General features: G+C 38.7%; 1 protein-coding gene across 1 annotated transcript; it reads right to left on the bottom strand.

Annotated features, from left to right (window-relative positions):
• Positions 1-2246: 2246 nt before the first annotated feature.
• mocos (molybdenum cofactor sulfurase) lies at positions 2247-17451 on the bottom strand. The gene is made up of 15 exons (XM_028469566.1): positions 17292-17451; positions 17128-17217; positions 16952-17018; positions 16188-16826; positions 16028-16104; positions 12957-13156; positions 12743-12859; positions 12244-12621; positions 12002-12164; positions 8869-8956; positions 8365-8492; positions 3847-3943; positions 3555-3696; positions 3358-3462; positions 2247-3272 (listed from the first exon to the last, which is right to left on the bottom strand). Exons 1-15 carry the CDS (start codon positions 17401-17403, stop codon positions 3168-3170), a joined length of 2508 nt encoding a protein of 835 aa, XP_028325367.1. The 5' UTR covers positions 17404-17451; the 3' UTR covers positions 2247-3167.
• Between the last annotated feature and the right edge of the window lie 245 nt (positions 17452-17696).

Raw genomic sequence — 17696 nt, forward strand, 5'->3', positions numbered from 1 at the left:
CACCATCCACATGAACACACCCCAAGTCACCCACTCAGCCTTTAGTAACTCCGTAAGTTGATCATTTAAACCGTAAAATCGGTGCTGTTAATGATATGCTGTAAACATACGGGTGGAGAGGAAGTGATCAGCCCTCTCTCTCCCCTTTCACCGAGAGCTTCACAGCCTGCTAGCCAGGTTTTCTGCTCATATGTGACTAGCGAGGTGCCGTGGCTTAACCACGCCGGCTATGCTCACGTTAGGTATGACGAAAGCAGGTTAGGGCGAGCCCTCCCTGAACGTATATGGAATGCATTCTAACGACTGAAATGAGAAAAAAATGATTTTACATGAGAGTCTATGAGCGCAATTGACTGAGGTCGCCCAAAAGGGGCGGTAATTCATGGCGCACAGCCCTGCACTGATTGGACAATGACATAGAAAAAGCCCTTTTTCCCATTTGATAGGGCATCACCTGATCGCCCTTATGAACAAACTGCCCATGCTCAGAACTAAAAGTGGTTGTAAAAAAACAAAACAAAAAACCCTAAAAATGGTAAAAAGTCGCAGTGAGGAAGATTTTTCTGAACAATCGCAACACGAGCAATCTTCCAGTTATCCTGTTGTGTACGTGTTATAAGGTGATTTGTGTACAAATTGCTGTGCTTTTGGGGTGTATAGTTTGACAAAGTGTGATATTTTCAGTAGTTCATTGACTTTTTTTGTTTTTAAAACGACAATATGTTCTGTTCTGCAAGAAATTGCATTAATTGTGTTATTTCTTGGAGCACCCATTTGTTGTGTTGTAAATTTTGCTCCAGTTTGAACATGTTGTAACTTCTTCACCAGTATTTCAGACCAGTAGTGTGCAGAGCTTCATCTGCCCAGGGGCCTGCTGAAGTGGGACCAACACGACCATCTACAGATTGGCCACGTATGGCTCAGTCACATCCTTTTTCCAGCCCATATAGGCCACTACAGGTGGAGCCATATGTTGTAGATTACCCACTTTGTTAGATCCCTCTTCCAGCCCAGATGGGTCAACAGAGGTGATGCCACTCTGGAAACTGGTCACGGCCCACTTGGAACCCAAACCACTGTTCCTTTGGCCCTACCTAAGGCCCAGAGAGGCAGACCTGGGCCTGCATGAGATACCAATAAATTGTCCCAACAAGCCCCATGTCTGTATAGTGGGCATAAAACTGGTTCATTTTGTTAATGTTATATTTAGCATTGTTCGTTTTCTGCCCTGGGCTCAGCATTGATACTAAGTGCCCTAATTGTTGTGTGATGCCTGGGAGGAGAAGTTCTGAAGTTGACTGATAGAGTCTGCTGTGATAAGTGTGAAAGTATAAAGGATGTAAAATAAAGTAGTTGGTTGTGAACACATCACCATGTAAACGTGTTTCCTGGCAGCTCTGCTCCACTGATATAATACCATCTACCTACAACCTAGATAGCTCCCACTTGAACTCAGACAGTGGGCAAAACCCAATTCACCGGTTCCTTATCGTGGTTAAGGAGGTTTAAAAGGCGCTTTCTGCAAGTTTGAATGTGTTCTTAGAGCAGAGGCTGCTTTTATAATGTAATTGTATAGGTATAGGAAGAACAACAAGCCACTTTGAACCTCAAAGGGCCAGACCAGAAAATATAACACACACACACACACACACACACAAAGTAAGGAAACATAAATATAATTTACAGTTTTTCCTTTGGTTTTACTGCAAGGTAAAGGAAACACTTTAAAAGTTATGATTTTAGGTTGTGTAACTGCAAGAACATGGCTTTCAAAACAATTTATCAGGTGTCCTTAAACTGCACATACAAAAGCTAAAAAGAAAAGGTTTAATCAATCAAGTTATTCACTGGGAAAAGTCAGGGAAGATGAAACTCTGTCATGACCCAGGATTTGTGTATTGTGTGTTAGTTTTGTGTTTGGTTATGAATTTGAATCTGTCTTTTGGAATACTTTAGTGTGTACATACAACGAAGCTAGATAAATATATCTTGGATATCTCTCCGTTAGCCAGCTTCACCTGAACAAACATTGAAGTTTTCAGCAACTGACCAATCCCAAACACAGAGAAACCCTGCAGAGCAGCGTACATTAAGTACCATGGAGGAACAGACAATTATTATTAAAAATATAAAGAATTAAAATCCATAATCCAGGCCAAAACCAACACTGTTGCAGCAGAAAAGGCAGGAAGGAAAGACGGAATTAGGCAGAAAGCTGCCGACACTGTTAAAACGTAAAATCATGAGATTGTACAATATTAATTTATTGGATATTTAACGGATAGCCCTCTGATCAGCCAGTTTCACTTTATTACAGCACAGATGTGTTTCTATTCCTGTAGTCTGCCTCAATTTCCAAGATAACTGATTGGTCAGGGGGCGGTGCTCCGATACTCGCAGTTCTGAGCCAGGGCAAAACCCACTCCAAACCAGGTTGGCCATTCAGCATAAGCTACCAAGGTGTTTTACCCCGGTAAGAAGTTAACAAGCTCAAGTACAGGACACACGGAATAAATGCTGGAAATTGCGATAAAAGGAAATCCAGCTTCGTAGTACAAGCCCTTTGAGTCAGGGTTCCTGTATGTGTCTGCGTCAAGTCCAACAATCTGCAACTTTAACCCATCAGCCACTTTGTGTCACTGAATTTTGCATCGACATCTCCATGTTGTAGGAACTTCACAGCCATACAAACTCATATTCACTCAGTAAAAACACCAAAGTACATCGTAACGTAACCTTAGTCTTTTCAGATGGACCAATTTATAATCGCCACACTTTGCTGAGAGCTTCTCTCATATGGTTTGATATGTTGTGAATGTTTATTAGCTGGTAAATAAAAATCAGAGTAACATCCCTGGGTTATTGCATGAAGTTTGACATGGTTTGAATTAATTGACAGCCTGTTCACTGCACCAACCTGTTATTGCACCAACATACGGGATGGAGGAAGATCTACAATTTCGCACAGCTCCTGTTAACGCGGAATGAATGCCTTGGATTGAAAAGGGCACTTGAGATGACCACTTAGATGACAAAAGCAATGAAAAGAGCAGCAGAAGAAGGAGCACCCTGCAGAGTAAACACTGATCTTTAGGTTTCTCAGCAGCAAATGGCCTTTTGAAGATCTGTTAGCAATATAAGTAAAAAGAAAGCTGAAATTGGCTCCTTTAAGAGTTGTGGTTCTTGGGTTGAATGAAACAGCCGGCAGAGAGGCGGCTAGATGAAGGTGAGTCTTCTGAAAGGTCATGAGTCAGGTACACACCAAACGCCACCTGGAAAGTCACAGAAATAGATTGCATATTGCTTTCAATGATGTGGACATAAAATGAAACATTTAGATGATTCGTTTAGGCAGACCTTTCCATTGCGGTAGTTAGACAGGGACATGAGCGGCTCTTTTGTTTTGGTTCCTGTTTCCTGGTCGACTCCAACCATCTGACACCTTCCACATTTACCTAGAACCTTTGGGTTAATCACACAGGAAGCACATGTGCTTTAGAAATTGTTTTTTTTTTTTTTTACACCTTTGAGAAAATTGTTGTGTCTTAGCTCACTGTGAACTGAGTGCTGCCGATAATCAAGTGTGACCAATTATCTTCCTCAAATGGTTCTCCTCCAGCAATGACTAAATTGGCTCGGAAGCGGCTAATGACATTCTGTGTGTCAAGGTGCTGATGGCTCTCCAAACTGTCCTGCCTGATAGAGAGGAAGACAAACAAGAAAACTGGACGTCTTTTTTTTTTTTTTGCTGCTTAGCCTGAATAATAAACTACTGTATAAATGTGCAAGTCTTGATTATTTTGCTGGAGCAGTGCACATTCTGAATAATGTGTTTTAGGTTCTAACCTGCTGCTTATTAGATTCCGAATGAGCTCCACACTGGCACGGTTGATCATGAGATACTGAGCCTCATTCACCAGGGAGAGGAAAACGGAGGCAGCAGCTAGATGGAAAAAATAAAAAAACATTCCCCCAGTTATTTTTTAAAATCCAGGGAAATAATCAGATTGGCAGTTTTACAAGGCTGAAATCTAAAATAATGCTTGATTTAAGTGGAACTGTGAGATTTAAGGACAATTCTGTGGCTGAGTTAATTACTGTATCGTTAGGTTGATATTTTTCATTTGTTTGTTTTCCCTAATGTTTTTAATTCCCAGTTTTACAACAAAACAAAGCTTAAAAAGTGCTAACATAATTACTATTTAATGATGAAGTCATTTGCTTGTAATACTAAACAGAAAAAATGCTTTAAGTGGTTTAAAGCTGTGCTTGATTAATGTCAGATTTGTCAAAAAAAGTGCTCAAAAAATAATTCAGTTTGATATATATCATTGTTGTTCAAATAAGTAAAACCATTTAGAGCTTATTAAATGAAAGAGTTTGCAATAAAGTACTTAATGATGCCAAATGGTTTCTGAGATACAAAAAGAAAGACTAAAAGCAGGGATGTCAAATTTTTCTCCAGTGAGCATTACATTAACATTATATGGCCAATTTAAGAGAGGCCCAATCATTATCCCTCATTTATATAATGCTATCATCATAGCTCATTTACTGTTTTCCAAATGCATGGATAATCTTATATCAATGGTCAGGGCACATAAAAATACATAAATGGGCCAGATTCAGACCACATCTTTTATTGGAAAATATGTGACATTAAACGTTTGCACAGTGCGTTTCAGTCTACTTTTTAGTTATCTGCCTGGACGGGTACTTGCAAAATGCACCAAGAGAATGGCTTGGAAGTTACGCAAAGATATTTTTAGAGACAGAAGGCAGACTTCTGCATGCACGCCTCTAGAATCCGAGTCTGAGAAACTTAATAGAGTGACCAAAAACACTGACAGAACAAGACTTTAGGGAAAGAATAGGCAGTATACAGACTTGTCAGGGATCACAAGTTTAGGACAAAAGGTGTGGGAGACTTTGGGGGTACTGGTGTCTTCCCTGACTGACAATGTGCAAAGTGGGAAGACTTCAGACTCCAATTAGCAAACTGTGAAAAACAACTATTCAGAGTAATCCTAAACTCACTCAGGGAGAACCTGCAAACTCCAAACAGAGCTTGCAATGTTAAAGTTCACAAGCTCTTCCCTGAACTCCCAAACGTTATAACTATGCAACTTTTTTCTAAATAATTTTAAATTAAGATTGATGTTAATAGTCAAAAATACTTTAAAACAACTGAATTCATCCCACTGTTGGAGACTTTCAGCAATGATATGCAGCAGTGCCAGTCATGCTTTTTTTTTTTGCTACACTGACAGAAAAAGAAGTCACACCATAAAGACACTCCTCGTGAGATTGAGTTCACTTTTCTCTGCTCTTAAGCTGTAGCATATGGTTTCCTAGGGAGAGGTCGAACCCTGAGAGAATCACCTTGATGATGCCATCGGGGGTATTTCATGCAGGGTTTTGGAGCCAAATATTTAAAAGAAAGCTTTCAAACCTGTAAAAGCCAGGGGTGGTAAAAAGTCTGGGAGGATTACATGAAAAGATGTATCCACTGCTTTATGGGAAATAAAAGATGATGGAATGTGGATTTTTTTGGAGCTTAACTCACATTGCAGATAAAAGGCCACTCGGGGAACATTGCAAAATGCTGATTCAAAATGGGTAATCAGAAAAGGGGACATTTAACGTGATCGTATTGCTTCATTTGATCTGCCCAAATTTTCCATTACAACCTTTAAATCACAATTTGAAGGATAGATTCTTGTTTTACACCTGTCTCACAGAATTAATGGGATGAGTTGAGCTACAACAAATGGACCAGACAGGCAGCAGATAGCCTCAGATATCTATTAATGGCTAATACAAATGTATTGCTATTTTACAACAGATAGTGTAATGTTTCCATATTATTGTTTTAGTAAGTATTATTGTTAATTCACTCACCTAAACTAGGGGTGTTGAAAAATAAATCGCAATATCACGTCGCGAGATTCTCGGATTGATTCTGAATGCACCCATATCAAATTTTTTTTATTAACTTTTATTTTATTTTTATTTTATTTTTTATTTAACCAGGAAAGTCTTTTTCACTACAGGAGACATTATAACTGCACAAAGAAGTGTGCTGAAACCCGGGCATGTTCACCAGCTTGTGTTTTTTCAATAAAATCTAAAAAGAAAGTACTAATTTTCTGCATTTATTTGTTGTTCTAGGCATATACCTCAGTTAAGTTGCACTAAAGTCTCGTTGCACCTTATACTTTTAATATCGGGATATATCGTATCGTGACCTATGCATCGGGAAATATTGAATTGTATCGTCAGATGCCAGGCAATACACACCCCTATCCTAACCTCTGAATGTTTCCCGCATGGTAGCCAATATTATTAAGTAAAATGCAGAGGATATACACTGTGTGTATTTGTGAAAATGCAACATATAACATCATTATACTGCAATTTCTGGTTTGAGGAAAGTCCTGAAACCAGACTCCAAGCAGCAGGTTGGAGTAGCTTATTAGTAGAAGGTCCATTTTAATTAAACTCAAATTACTAACAAAGTACAGAGCAAACTCTGAAAAGCAGAAACTAAAATAGGACAGGATTTGTGAGAAAAACAAACATTAATTTTCAGTCTTTTAATGCTAATGAGTGATGAAGTCTTCAAATCCAAAATTATGAGCCCACACATGCGCCAGTTTGGCAGATGGCTGCAGTGACCCTAGCGGCCATCGTGTCATTATGGAGTCTTATTTCTTGATCCTGCCCTATACTCCTTTAAAAAGGTTCAACAAAGTACAAATCAAAAGAGTCCGTCAACTAAAAGAACCTCACAGGAAGGAAATGTAACGCTTGAATAAATGAGCAACGCAAACTAAGAAATGAAGACAGAACCAAACACAGGTAAACATTCCGGACAGACACAATGCACCGAAAAACACCTTAAAGAGTAACTAAACCCCAAAACCACTTTTTTTCTACTGAATAAATGTATTTGGGTATGAAGTAGTCCAACTCTCAACATTTTAGACAAAGTATTTCAATTTGCCGTATTTAGTTGTAAAATGTCTGAGTGACTGCCCTCTATGGGTCTATACACGGCTATTACAATTTAATTTTGCTATTGGCTGAGAACAAGATCATGTGATGTTTTGGGACCATCTTGCGTCATAAACAAGCACCGTTAGCCCCGCCCCTTTTATAAAAACTAGCACCTGTGGCCTCTACAATCTGTGGTGAATAGGTTGGATTGAGAGGAGAGTGAATAGAGAGGTATATTGAGCAATGAGTAGCTAGTTAGCATAGCATCAATTGTTCATTGGAGATTTTATAGTATAAACTGGGTGTGTCTGAACTGCTCCAGGAGCCCCGCCCATAATCAAGGACTTTTTTGAATTTCCCTCCCAGTGGCAGGTCAGGAGAAAGAAGGGGTTTAGTTACGCTTTAAGTAATGTAGGGAAAGCAATAAGGAGATGATGAACACCTGAGTGAAGACAAGAGGGAGGAGTCCACACACTCTTTAACACAAACATTAGGACAAGACTGGTTATGTGTTGAAACTATTATATACAGAGACCAATAAAACCCAAACACAACATGCAAGCTTTAAAGAGTAACTACAGCAATTTAAAGTCCAAATGACACAGACTCTACCATGGATTAAACCTTTGATCATCAACAGACCAAATAAATAAACAGAAACTCAACAGGTTTGCTGTTAGCGGGCTATAAAACTGAACATAACAAACCATGTACTACACAGGTAACAGGAAGTATACTGTTTTTAAAGGAAAATGTCTGATTGCTAGATTTATGACATCAGTAGTATAATGCCTTATCAATGCTTTAGACAAAACTGTTAAATATGAGGTTTAGTCCAACTAGGTATTCTAAGGAAGTGTGCCAGAGAACACTTTTTTAATTATTGTTGTTTGTAATTTGTTGGCTTTGCAACTATTTATTTTCTCAGAAATTAAGAGGAAAACGCTATCAATGGAACAAAACAAAAACATATTTTACTTGTTTGGCAGCCCATCTGTCTATTAGACCTATTTTTGGCAGTGGGAGGAAAAAAACAGAGAAAACTCATACAGATGCAAGGGTCTGTCTGTGAGGCGACAGGGATGATTACTGTTCTATCGAGTCAGCCACATGGGCATTAATGAATTTTAATCTGTGAGAGGCTTTGTTCTTCCTTATACACTTTTGCCAGGACAAGAAAATATTGCATATGGAATCAGCATTACAGTATCTTCTTGCTTTTGTTGTGGTCTATTTTTGAGGCAAACATCTTGCAGATCTCTATCACCATCAGACGGAATGCCACACATCTGTATTACTTAGAAGGAATTTGATAGACACAATAAACAAAGCCATCTAAGGCAGGTGAGATGCTTGGATCTATACCCCCGCTGGACCTCTTCTTCTTCATTTCCCGGGTGAAATCTGCCTTTTGTCTTATCAGACGGCATGGCTGTCCCAGAAAGGCCGAGAGCCAGGATGCAGCTTCCTCCCCGCAGTCGACAGTCTCCACCCTGAAGGGAAAGAGAAGGATTACACTCACGGAGCCCCTGGGGAAATCTACTGAGTTTGATCGCTGCCAGCTATTTAGTTGTGACATCAAATCCAAAAAAACCTTTAGATTAATAGCCTTTTAAAAACTTGTCATGAGGGGATCTGTCAGACAAGACTAAATATCATCACCTTTTTCATTGTTTATTTCAGCTCTATAAAAAGTGGTAAGCAGCAGGAACATCAAAAGAATAGGTGTGACAGAGGACAATAGAGTGCCATGAAATAAGGTAAGGTGGCATAAAAACCAGTGAGGGGCGAATGAAAAAGATGGTACAAATCATCTGTCATGCTATTTCCTGCTTCTGCTTCTGCTCTCAGACCGCTCTGACACCTCACCTGTCACCACAAACTTTATTGTGACACACTTGATAGCCTGTGTGACACTGAATGTCCTTCTCCAGGGGTATTGATATTGTATCCATTCCTGTAGGGCGATAAAAGGTACGACTCAAAGATCTGTTCACAATTTTATTAAACAGAAGATCCACATGATTGATTGAGCTTTCAGTAGCCAAACAGAGTAAATACTCCCGTTTTTAATCTGGGTGCAGGAATGAATAAAGAGTGAGAGGATGTTTGCACAATAGCTACGAACCTTTTACATTTTTATATTTATGAGCATTTCTGCAACTTCTGTCACTTTTAAGCCCTTGCAGTAAAACTTCAGAATAATTTTTCGATTTTGTCATTAGACGCTTGTTCAATATCCATTGTTATTTATAACACCTTCACAAAGAGGTTGTTTTTTACAACACAAGATTTAACTATGTCAACTTTTCTCCACAACTGTGGCTTTATGTTCTTATACATACAAAACAATCCCAGTAAATAAAATGATCTCATTGTTATCTTATCTTATATACATCTATATATGTGACGCACCACTAGAAAAGCATAAACAAAGCGGCTAGGGGTCATTTTATGGTGTTTATAGATTCTGAAAGTGGGATTTCTAAGCTTTCTGGTGATGTCATACACATGGAAATCCAGGAATATTTGATTAAGTTAGGGCTATTTGAATGTTGACAGTTTCCAAAGTAGTTTGTGAGAAATCAGGTCTCAAAGTTTCTCAAAGCGTTGTCACAAGCTGTGCATGTGCATTACTTTGCATTCAAGGGCACATGTCACCAGTTTGGACACCATCTTATTCCATGAAAAAAAAATCATGTCGATACCCAGTCATAAAAGCTCCAAACAGTGCTCATTTTGTCCATTATCTTTCATTTAACATTGTATCAGCAGTTTCTGGTCCAGGAAGTGGAATGAGCTGGTTTGCATTTACTGCAGGAAGAGCGTAAATAAAAGATACAGTAAAGTTTAAAATGTCAGCCAATAGTAGTTGGAGATAATAAATGGCATAAAGTTGCCAAACCACCACATTAGGTTTGTTTAGAGATTTTGCACCAGATTCTGAGGCTAGTAGAGCGCACAATAAGAAGAACTGACGGAAGAAGCGATGAATCATCCTAATTACAGTAAAAAGTGACCATAAAAAGCTGTAAAAGCACTGATATGCAGATGTGGGGCAGTGAGGAAGTGACTTCATGCGTACATGGAAACTCATCACTCACAAGTGTATCTGAACGGGAGTAGCCCGCCTACTTGCACATTCTGATTGGCTGATTCGTTTGACGGGCATCCTCATCAACCAATAGTGTGACCTATTCCCCGGTACGGCCATTACGCAGATTGTTCCAGGAATATTGTAACATTCCTGGAAAGCTGCCAATACAGCAGTGTGCACTTTATCCCAGAAAATATGTTAGATACTTAGGTAGTAGGGGTGTGTATTGCCTGGCATCTGGCGATACGATTCCTTTCCTGATATATAGGTCACGATACATTATATTGTATCTGATATTAGAATATAAGGCGATTATTGCAATTTTTTTTAAATATATGACTTAAGAACAACTAATCTGTAAATGTGTACACCTTCATGAGAACATTATGTATGAAATATATTTTATTGGCATATTTTACACTATGCACTTCTTTGTGCTGCTACAATGTCTCCTGCAGTGGAAGACTTTCCTGGTTAAATAAAGGTGAAAAAAAAAGTTTTTTTTTTTTTCATTAATAAAAATCGATATGGATGCATTTAGAATTGATACGAGAATCGCACAACGTAGTATCGCAATATATCGCCGAATCGTTTTTTTTCAACACCCCATTAGGTAGACATTTGTTTGACTTCAATGTGTAGTTTATTGGCTATAATAGAAGCATGAGATGATAATTAGCTGTGAATTCTCATCCTCTGAAACAAAGAAGCTGCTCTTCCACACACAGTTAAGCATTTTATAACATATGATAATGTTATTTGAAGCATATAGGGCTTCCTTTATGAAGGCTCAAACATACTCGGGCAGACATCTGTGAAGCATAGTCCGCTAGGCCAATTAACTGCAAAGCTCAGATTTTACAATCGCGCCAAGTCGTTCGTGTACTTGGTGTCACACAAAACACTGCTGGGCATTGTATCGACCCGCATTAAACGTAACACCAACTGGCATTTCACCTGCCTGGTGAAACAGAGCAGGAGAGGTGAACACGGGCTAAGAGGAGAGGCTGGCAGATGAGCTACGAAAGTAGTGACACCTTAAAAACAGTGTTAAGGATTATGGAAAATGTAGGATTTTAATGGAAACTACTGCGCTCGAATATGTAAGCTTTGAGGAGTGCGGACAGTGCGAACTTCAACTAGCATGTTTTGGAAACCAAAATCACAATTTTATTAGAAAATAAAGTTTTTTTGTGTGTTTTCCCAGCTTCTGTGAGGCCGACTTGCTCCTTCTTTTCTTATTCCATCTCAGAGATGTATAAAGGAAGCTAATATTGAAAAAAAAATACGTTGATTTTATCTTTGTGTGGCTTTCTGCTGAATAGCTAATATTGGTATTTAACTTATGTATAATTCATGCTGATTTCGGATCGATATCGGTATCATATTGGAAATGAAAAAGTTGTATCGGGTCATCTCTAATACACTATGTAATTTTTTAATTTTACGACATGCTGAAAGCAAGAACAATTCTGGCTCTCAGACCATAGAATAACTTTTTAAGATCTTAATTATGCATACTGAAATAAGACCAAAATATTCTACATCAGAGTCATATATACTCAGGAAAACTTAATATTCATATTAATAGATTAAAAACATAATCAAGATTTAAATGTTGGTTTATTTGTGTAACTTCTATGTTTGTATTCCTAAATGTAGAAATAAGAATGTATCTAGATATATGTTCCCTTTCAGTCGATTCACTCGGTACAACACATACAGTATGGGATATCACGCGGGGGCGTGATATCCCATACTGTATGTGTTGTACCGAGTGAATCGACTGAAAGGGAACAGAAGTTATAGACATAACATTTTGTTTTCCATTAACAAGAACTAAAAGTGAGTGTAGTTGCAGAACTGCCCTTATATTCACAGGGTTCTAATGATGGACCACCTGACCTGATGCCTGCAGGAGCAGCCTGTTGGAGGGGATAAGAACCTGGGGATGAATGAGACATAAGCGTGGCTCTCTCTTCTGACTCATGCAAACACCGTTTCCATTCACTACCATCCAGCATCTGTCATACTGCAAGCCTTGTGGGCTCAGCAGCCAGTCATGGACCTGCATAAAAAGCAGGAGCCAAATCAGAAAGTAGCGACTAAAGAAGATAAAACACAGAAGAGAAGTAAGGGATGGCTACCTCAAAGGCCCCACATGATTTGATGGGATAAATGTAGATGTTGGTTAGAGTGTACGCCGTCTCTTTGCTGCTCAAGTGTCTTAGTACAAATCCCTTCAGTGATGCTTCGATGGGCTTCACTGCTACTTTATTCTCTTCCCTGTTTGTCTGCTTCAATGGAGGAATTTCTTTGGAGCTCTGTGATGTAGCCGAGGCTGCTTTCAGCTCGTGTAGCCTCTCTGGGTCTAGAGTGACGGGTTTCTCCACAAAACACTCACACACAAACTGAAGGAAATTTTGACAGTCTTCAAACGTTGACATGTAGCCAAAGGACACCCGGACAGATCCGGTCGGCTGGCCTTCCACCAAGTCGATGCTGTCTCCACAAACATGGCCGGCCTTGAGTAAACACACATGGACAAAGAAACAAAACAAAAAAAAAAAAATCCCCCCAAAAAACTAATTTGACTTGGCTGCCCTTTGAAAGCTTTCATAATGTACTTTTTCCTCCATCCCTCACCTGAAGGTTTCTTTTCACCTGCTCATCACTGATCCCGAGGAAATACTGACAGGCCCCGGTGTTGCAGAAGCAACCTGTTCGCACATGAATATTATACAGACAGGCAATTCGGTCCACCTGTGAATGAGTAGCTGTAAATTTGCCAGCACTGTGCATGATCACGCTGTAATTAAACCACAGTGAAAGTGAACCAAACCATAATTAATACACGCACCTGTGAAAACCCAATTATCTGTCCATTAGGATCCAGCAGGTTGAAGTTCAGGATTGCTCCCTGTGTGATTGGACTCTCAAACTGGCCTTCAGCATATATTTGAGCCACTGGTTTCCCGTTACCATGGCGAAGACTTGACAGCAGGGAGTAGGTGTATCGTGCCAAGCCAAACGTGTGCTGCTGGATGTTGTGCATGCTCCCTGAACCCACAGCAATAACAGGTTATGACTATCAATACTAAATACATATGTTTTCAGTCATTTATCTTTTAGATCATTTCAAAACAGACATTCAGTCTGCATACATACAAGGATCAAAGCACTTTCATTATACAATAAAGCTCCTATCCATGATGATTTTTGGTTATACAAAATCATAGTGTGTGCCCCATAGATCAATGAATCAAAGATCATTTACCCCAAAAAGAAAGGAAAAAAAAGGTTAAATGTGCCACTTGAAAGTTTGGGTAAAGCTTTACTTGAAGTTTTATACATAAAGCTGACAGTACACTGTCATTATTATGACATGACACCTGTTATTAACATGAATAAGGTGTCATGAAGGCAGTCGTTCGTTACCCTAAAACTTCAAGTAAAGTGTGACCAAAGTGTGTTTTATTCTTCACCCTAAACACTGTTTGTTGACATTTTGGCACATTGCATTGTGGGATGTTGAGTCCTGTAAACCGACACATAAAAGTGTATTTGTTGGGGCTAGATCAATAAATGAATCTAATTAATTAGAGACTTTGTAATTAATTATTCTTGATTAAGCTAAATTAATCGCATAACAATATTTGAAACGAGAAGAAACGTTTAACCAATTTAAATGGTATTTGGTATATGACTGAATCAATGAAAACAATAAATGAGCTTAAAAAACATTATTATTTTCATCACTGAGTGCTAACATATAATGTGCAACATGATTAAATACTATGATTGCATTGTTCACAAAGTTCAAACTTATATTTAAGTACAGTATATTCATGCTTTTCTAAAACAATTTTTTTGTGTATTAAAATCAAAAACAGCACTTAGTACAGAACATTCCAGAGAAGTGGAAAAGGAACAACTGATGAAACTGAACAATTTAGTTTGAAATAGTTTTTCTACATAGCAGTTGATAAGTTGGTCAGACCAGAGCCGTATAGATAGAGACTGGTGACAACGGAAGTCCAAAATGCTTGACCGTCACATGATTCCTTTAAGACAGAATTTTGTCCAGGAAGTTAGAGGCGGGCCATTCGAATCCATTGATTCCTAGTGACATAACTGGGATTTTCGGTAATTTGTCGCCAATAACTGAATTGAGTTACAATATTTATACAGTACATGTATGTATGTTTATGTAGTTCCATAAATAGTGTTTTTCCCTAATGTAATTTTGTATTAATGATTAGTGTAAACAGCTAATTTACCTGCTTTTTTGACGGAGTTAAAGCCAACATTAATTTGGTTTAAAAATGCGTTAATATGTATTATATAGAGTTTGTAATGCTTTGAATTTTCTTTTAATCGTGAGTCATTTTGTCTGTTTTTATGGTATTTCCTTATTTTTATGTGTTTTTGGAGTTATTTTCTGTGTTTTTGTTGTAATTTTGTGTGCTTGTGTTGTTATTTTGTGAGTTTTTGGAGCCATTTTTTGTGTTTTTGTTTTTATTTTGTGAATTTCTTTGAGTCAAGTCGTCTGTATATTTGAGGGAGCTTAATAATTGATGTCATCATTTAGATTATTTCATATTCCGACACCCTGAACTGAAATGCACCTTTCTTTTGTAACTGTTCTCAATTTTGTGTTTTTTAAATATCTGCTTTCCTCACTATAGAAGCTAGCTTAGCTGCTTTTTTGACTTAATTAAGGCCAACATTAATTTGGTTTAAAAATGTGTTCATATCTATTGCATACAGTATGCATCGCTTTGAATTTAATTTAATTTTCTTAAAAAACATTAAAAAACACCCCACATTAATGGGTTTAGATATGCTGATAATAATAATAATAATAATAATAATAATAATAATAATAATAATAATAATAATAATAATAATAATAATAATAATAATAATAATAATATCCAATATCTTAAAGTTTAAAGGTGCATCACAAACTGTCTCATCTGCTGTAGCTTCAATGCGCTACAATGGTAAACTGCTCACTTCAGTTGTCGCAACTCTCTGTCTATATGGCTCTGGGTCAGACGACGCTCCGCTTCTAGCCCCGCCCACATCCTCTACCACAGTGGGTTGACTGTCCACTACAATTATTTATCCAGTGAGTTTGTAATTTGTCAGTCATTGACTTATTCATTTTGACTCTGAACCCCGTCATCTTGTCCAGTGTGGACTGGCAACACGTGTTAGAGCTAGCACTGTCTACGTATCCATGCTAGGTGTCCGTGCTAGCTGCAACATGTTTAGCATTGAGGTGGTAGCAGAGTGTAGAAGAACTTTGGTGATCGGCAAACTCTTTCTGGCACAATTTGCACACAACTGCTGGGCTTTTTATTTTCCGTCCGGTGTTTTTATAAACTAAAATGAATGCACATGAAGCACAACGACTTCTCCTCCGGTTGTTCCGTAGTCAGTATTAAGGGTATACCAGGAACTCATTAAATGAGAAACAAAAGTGATTAACTGCGTTATTTTTTTGTGAGTTATTTTTCTGTAATTAATGAATGATAATTTATGTATTTAAGTCCCAGCTCTAGTTGGTAGTGACAGTGATTCTCTTGACACCATTTTTGTTCTAGTTTGTTCGTATTAAACACTTCTATGCACCCGTCTCAACAACTCTACATCCCATAATGCAATGCTTGAAAATATCAGTAGATGGAATGTTTATGATGGAGATGAAAACAAACATTTAAGCTGCAATTTCAACCCTTTACATCTTTTTTTGAGTATAGGATCTTTGATTTAATTATACATATTTTTTGTGGGTAGAAGCTTTAAAGAATATTGTTTTTTAAAGATGCACTACTGGGGATTTTAATGTCATAAAGTCATAAAATGAATCATCATTTTCCTGGAATAAACACCACATTTACTACATTACCCATCTATAATTACCTGTGATCCTGTGCAGAGCTTCAAACCCATGATTTAAAGCAATGATGTCCAGAAAATTGACCGTTCCATCTTCAAATCTAAAATAGTGGTTATACACCAGAGTAAATATTGAAGGGACCATGAGTTTTCCAGAGAATGCACACTTGCACAGCACTTTTACCTTTCCGAGATGTTTTCCGCCTGCACATAATAATCTTCTTTGGCGAGGTAAGCTGCTGCTGTGCCTCCTCCAAAATAAGTCTTTTTTAGAATACCTGCTGCATTTTTATGAACAAGCAGAGCTCCCAGACCTGTGGGGAAGCCAAATATCTTGTAGAAAGAAATGGGGATGAAATCAGCAGGGCAGTCTCGTAGGTTCAGTGGGGAGCAGGAGACGAAGGAGGCTGCATCGAGGAGCACAAACCAGCGTCCTGGATGGTCGCACGCTGGGTACAGGCTTCTCGTCTGGATACCCCTCACATGGCTGAGGGGGTACTTCCTTCCAGAGAAGTTGCTCTGAGCTGGGTAGCAGAAAAGGTGAGGAGATTGAGAAGTATCATCTTCATCTTTAGGCTCACATCTGGGCTTGTTCTCCAGCTGTAGAGGAAGGACAGGCAAAGCAGTAACTCCCAAGCTGGAAGTCAATCCTCTGATGCCAACGACTGAGGTGTGGCTGTCAGTCAGGTAACAGAAGAGACTCCCTGGATCGCTCTCAGGCCTCCATGGAAAACTTTCCGCAACTAATTTAAGAGCAGCTGTACAACCAGAAGTGAAAATCACAGAGTACTCCTCAGGGGTCGTGTTAAAATGCTGCAAAACCCTGCAAGGAAAATAAATAGATAAATCAAAAAACGTGTTTTTACTCATTTAATTCAACAATGCACCGTGAAAAGGAGATTCTGGGCTAATTATATTGTTCTGTAGAGCACAGCCTACAACCATTACCTGTATCGAACTCTATCTATAGTGTCATGTGTCAACATGCTGCTGGGGCTGTGGCTGTGAGGGTTTCCTATAAGGAAAATAAACACATAAATGTCTTGGATTTATTTTCTTTTTAATATACACTTGGGAAATTTTATTGATATATATATATATATATATATATATACTTTTCTCACCATACACATTGCTGGAAATATCTCTGCAGTGGTCCCTGACCAGAGATTCAGGGAACAGAGTAGCAGCAGCATGGTCCAGATATGTTATCCCTGTTACAGCAGAGGAGCAGCTTTGTAATAAAGCAAACAAACAGTCCTGTCCTGTCAGTGAACACGATCATTACCTTTAATCCGACTGAACTCCTGTTCGATCACGTCTGGGAAGTTTTCTCCGTATCCGTAGTGACTCCAGAGCTCTTGGAAAGTTGTAAAGTTACAAAGTTGCTGGAAATCCATCGATCGCTTTGTAGCGCAGCAGCAGCAGCAGCAGCAGCAGCAACACACAGTGGGATCAAGCCCGGAACAACTGAAGGCATTTTACCACCACTCTGCAGCCATGTAAACATTAACGGGCTTCGGTTTAAAGTCCGATCATCATCAGCTGGGCTCGTCCTTCCTTTGTAGTCCTGAACATGTGACCCTGGCATAAAGTGCGCCTAATTTCCTCTGAAGGACAGAAAGGAATGGAACACACTGTATATCATCACAGTAACATAATCAGCTGACCGTGTGTGACCTCAGATAATAAT

This window comes from Gouania willdenowi, chromosome 15 (genome assembly GCF_900634775.1).
Source record: "Gouania willdenowi chromosome 15, fGouWil2.1, whole genome shotgun sequence".
NCBI classification, from domain to species: Eukaryota; Metazoa; Chordata; class Actinopteri; order Blenniiformes; family Gobiesocidae; genus Gouania; species Gouania willdenowi.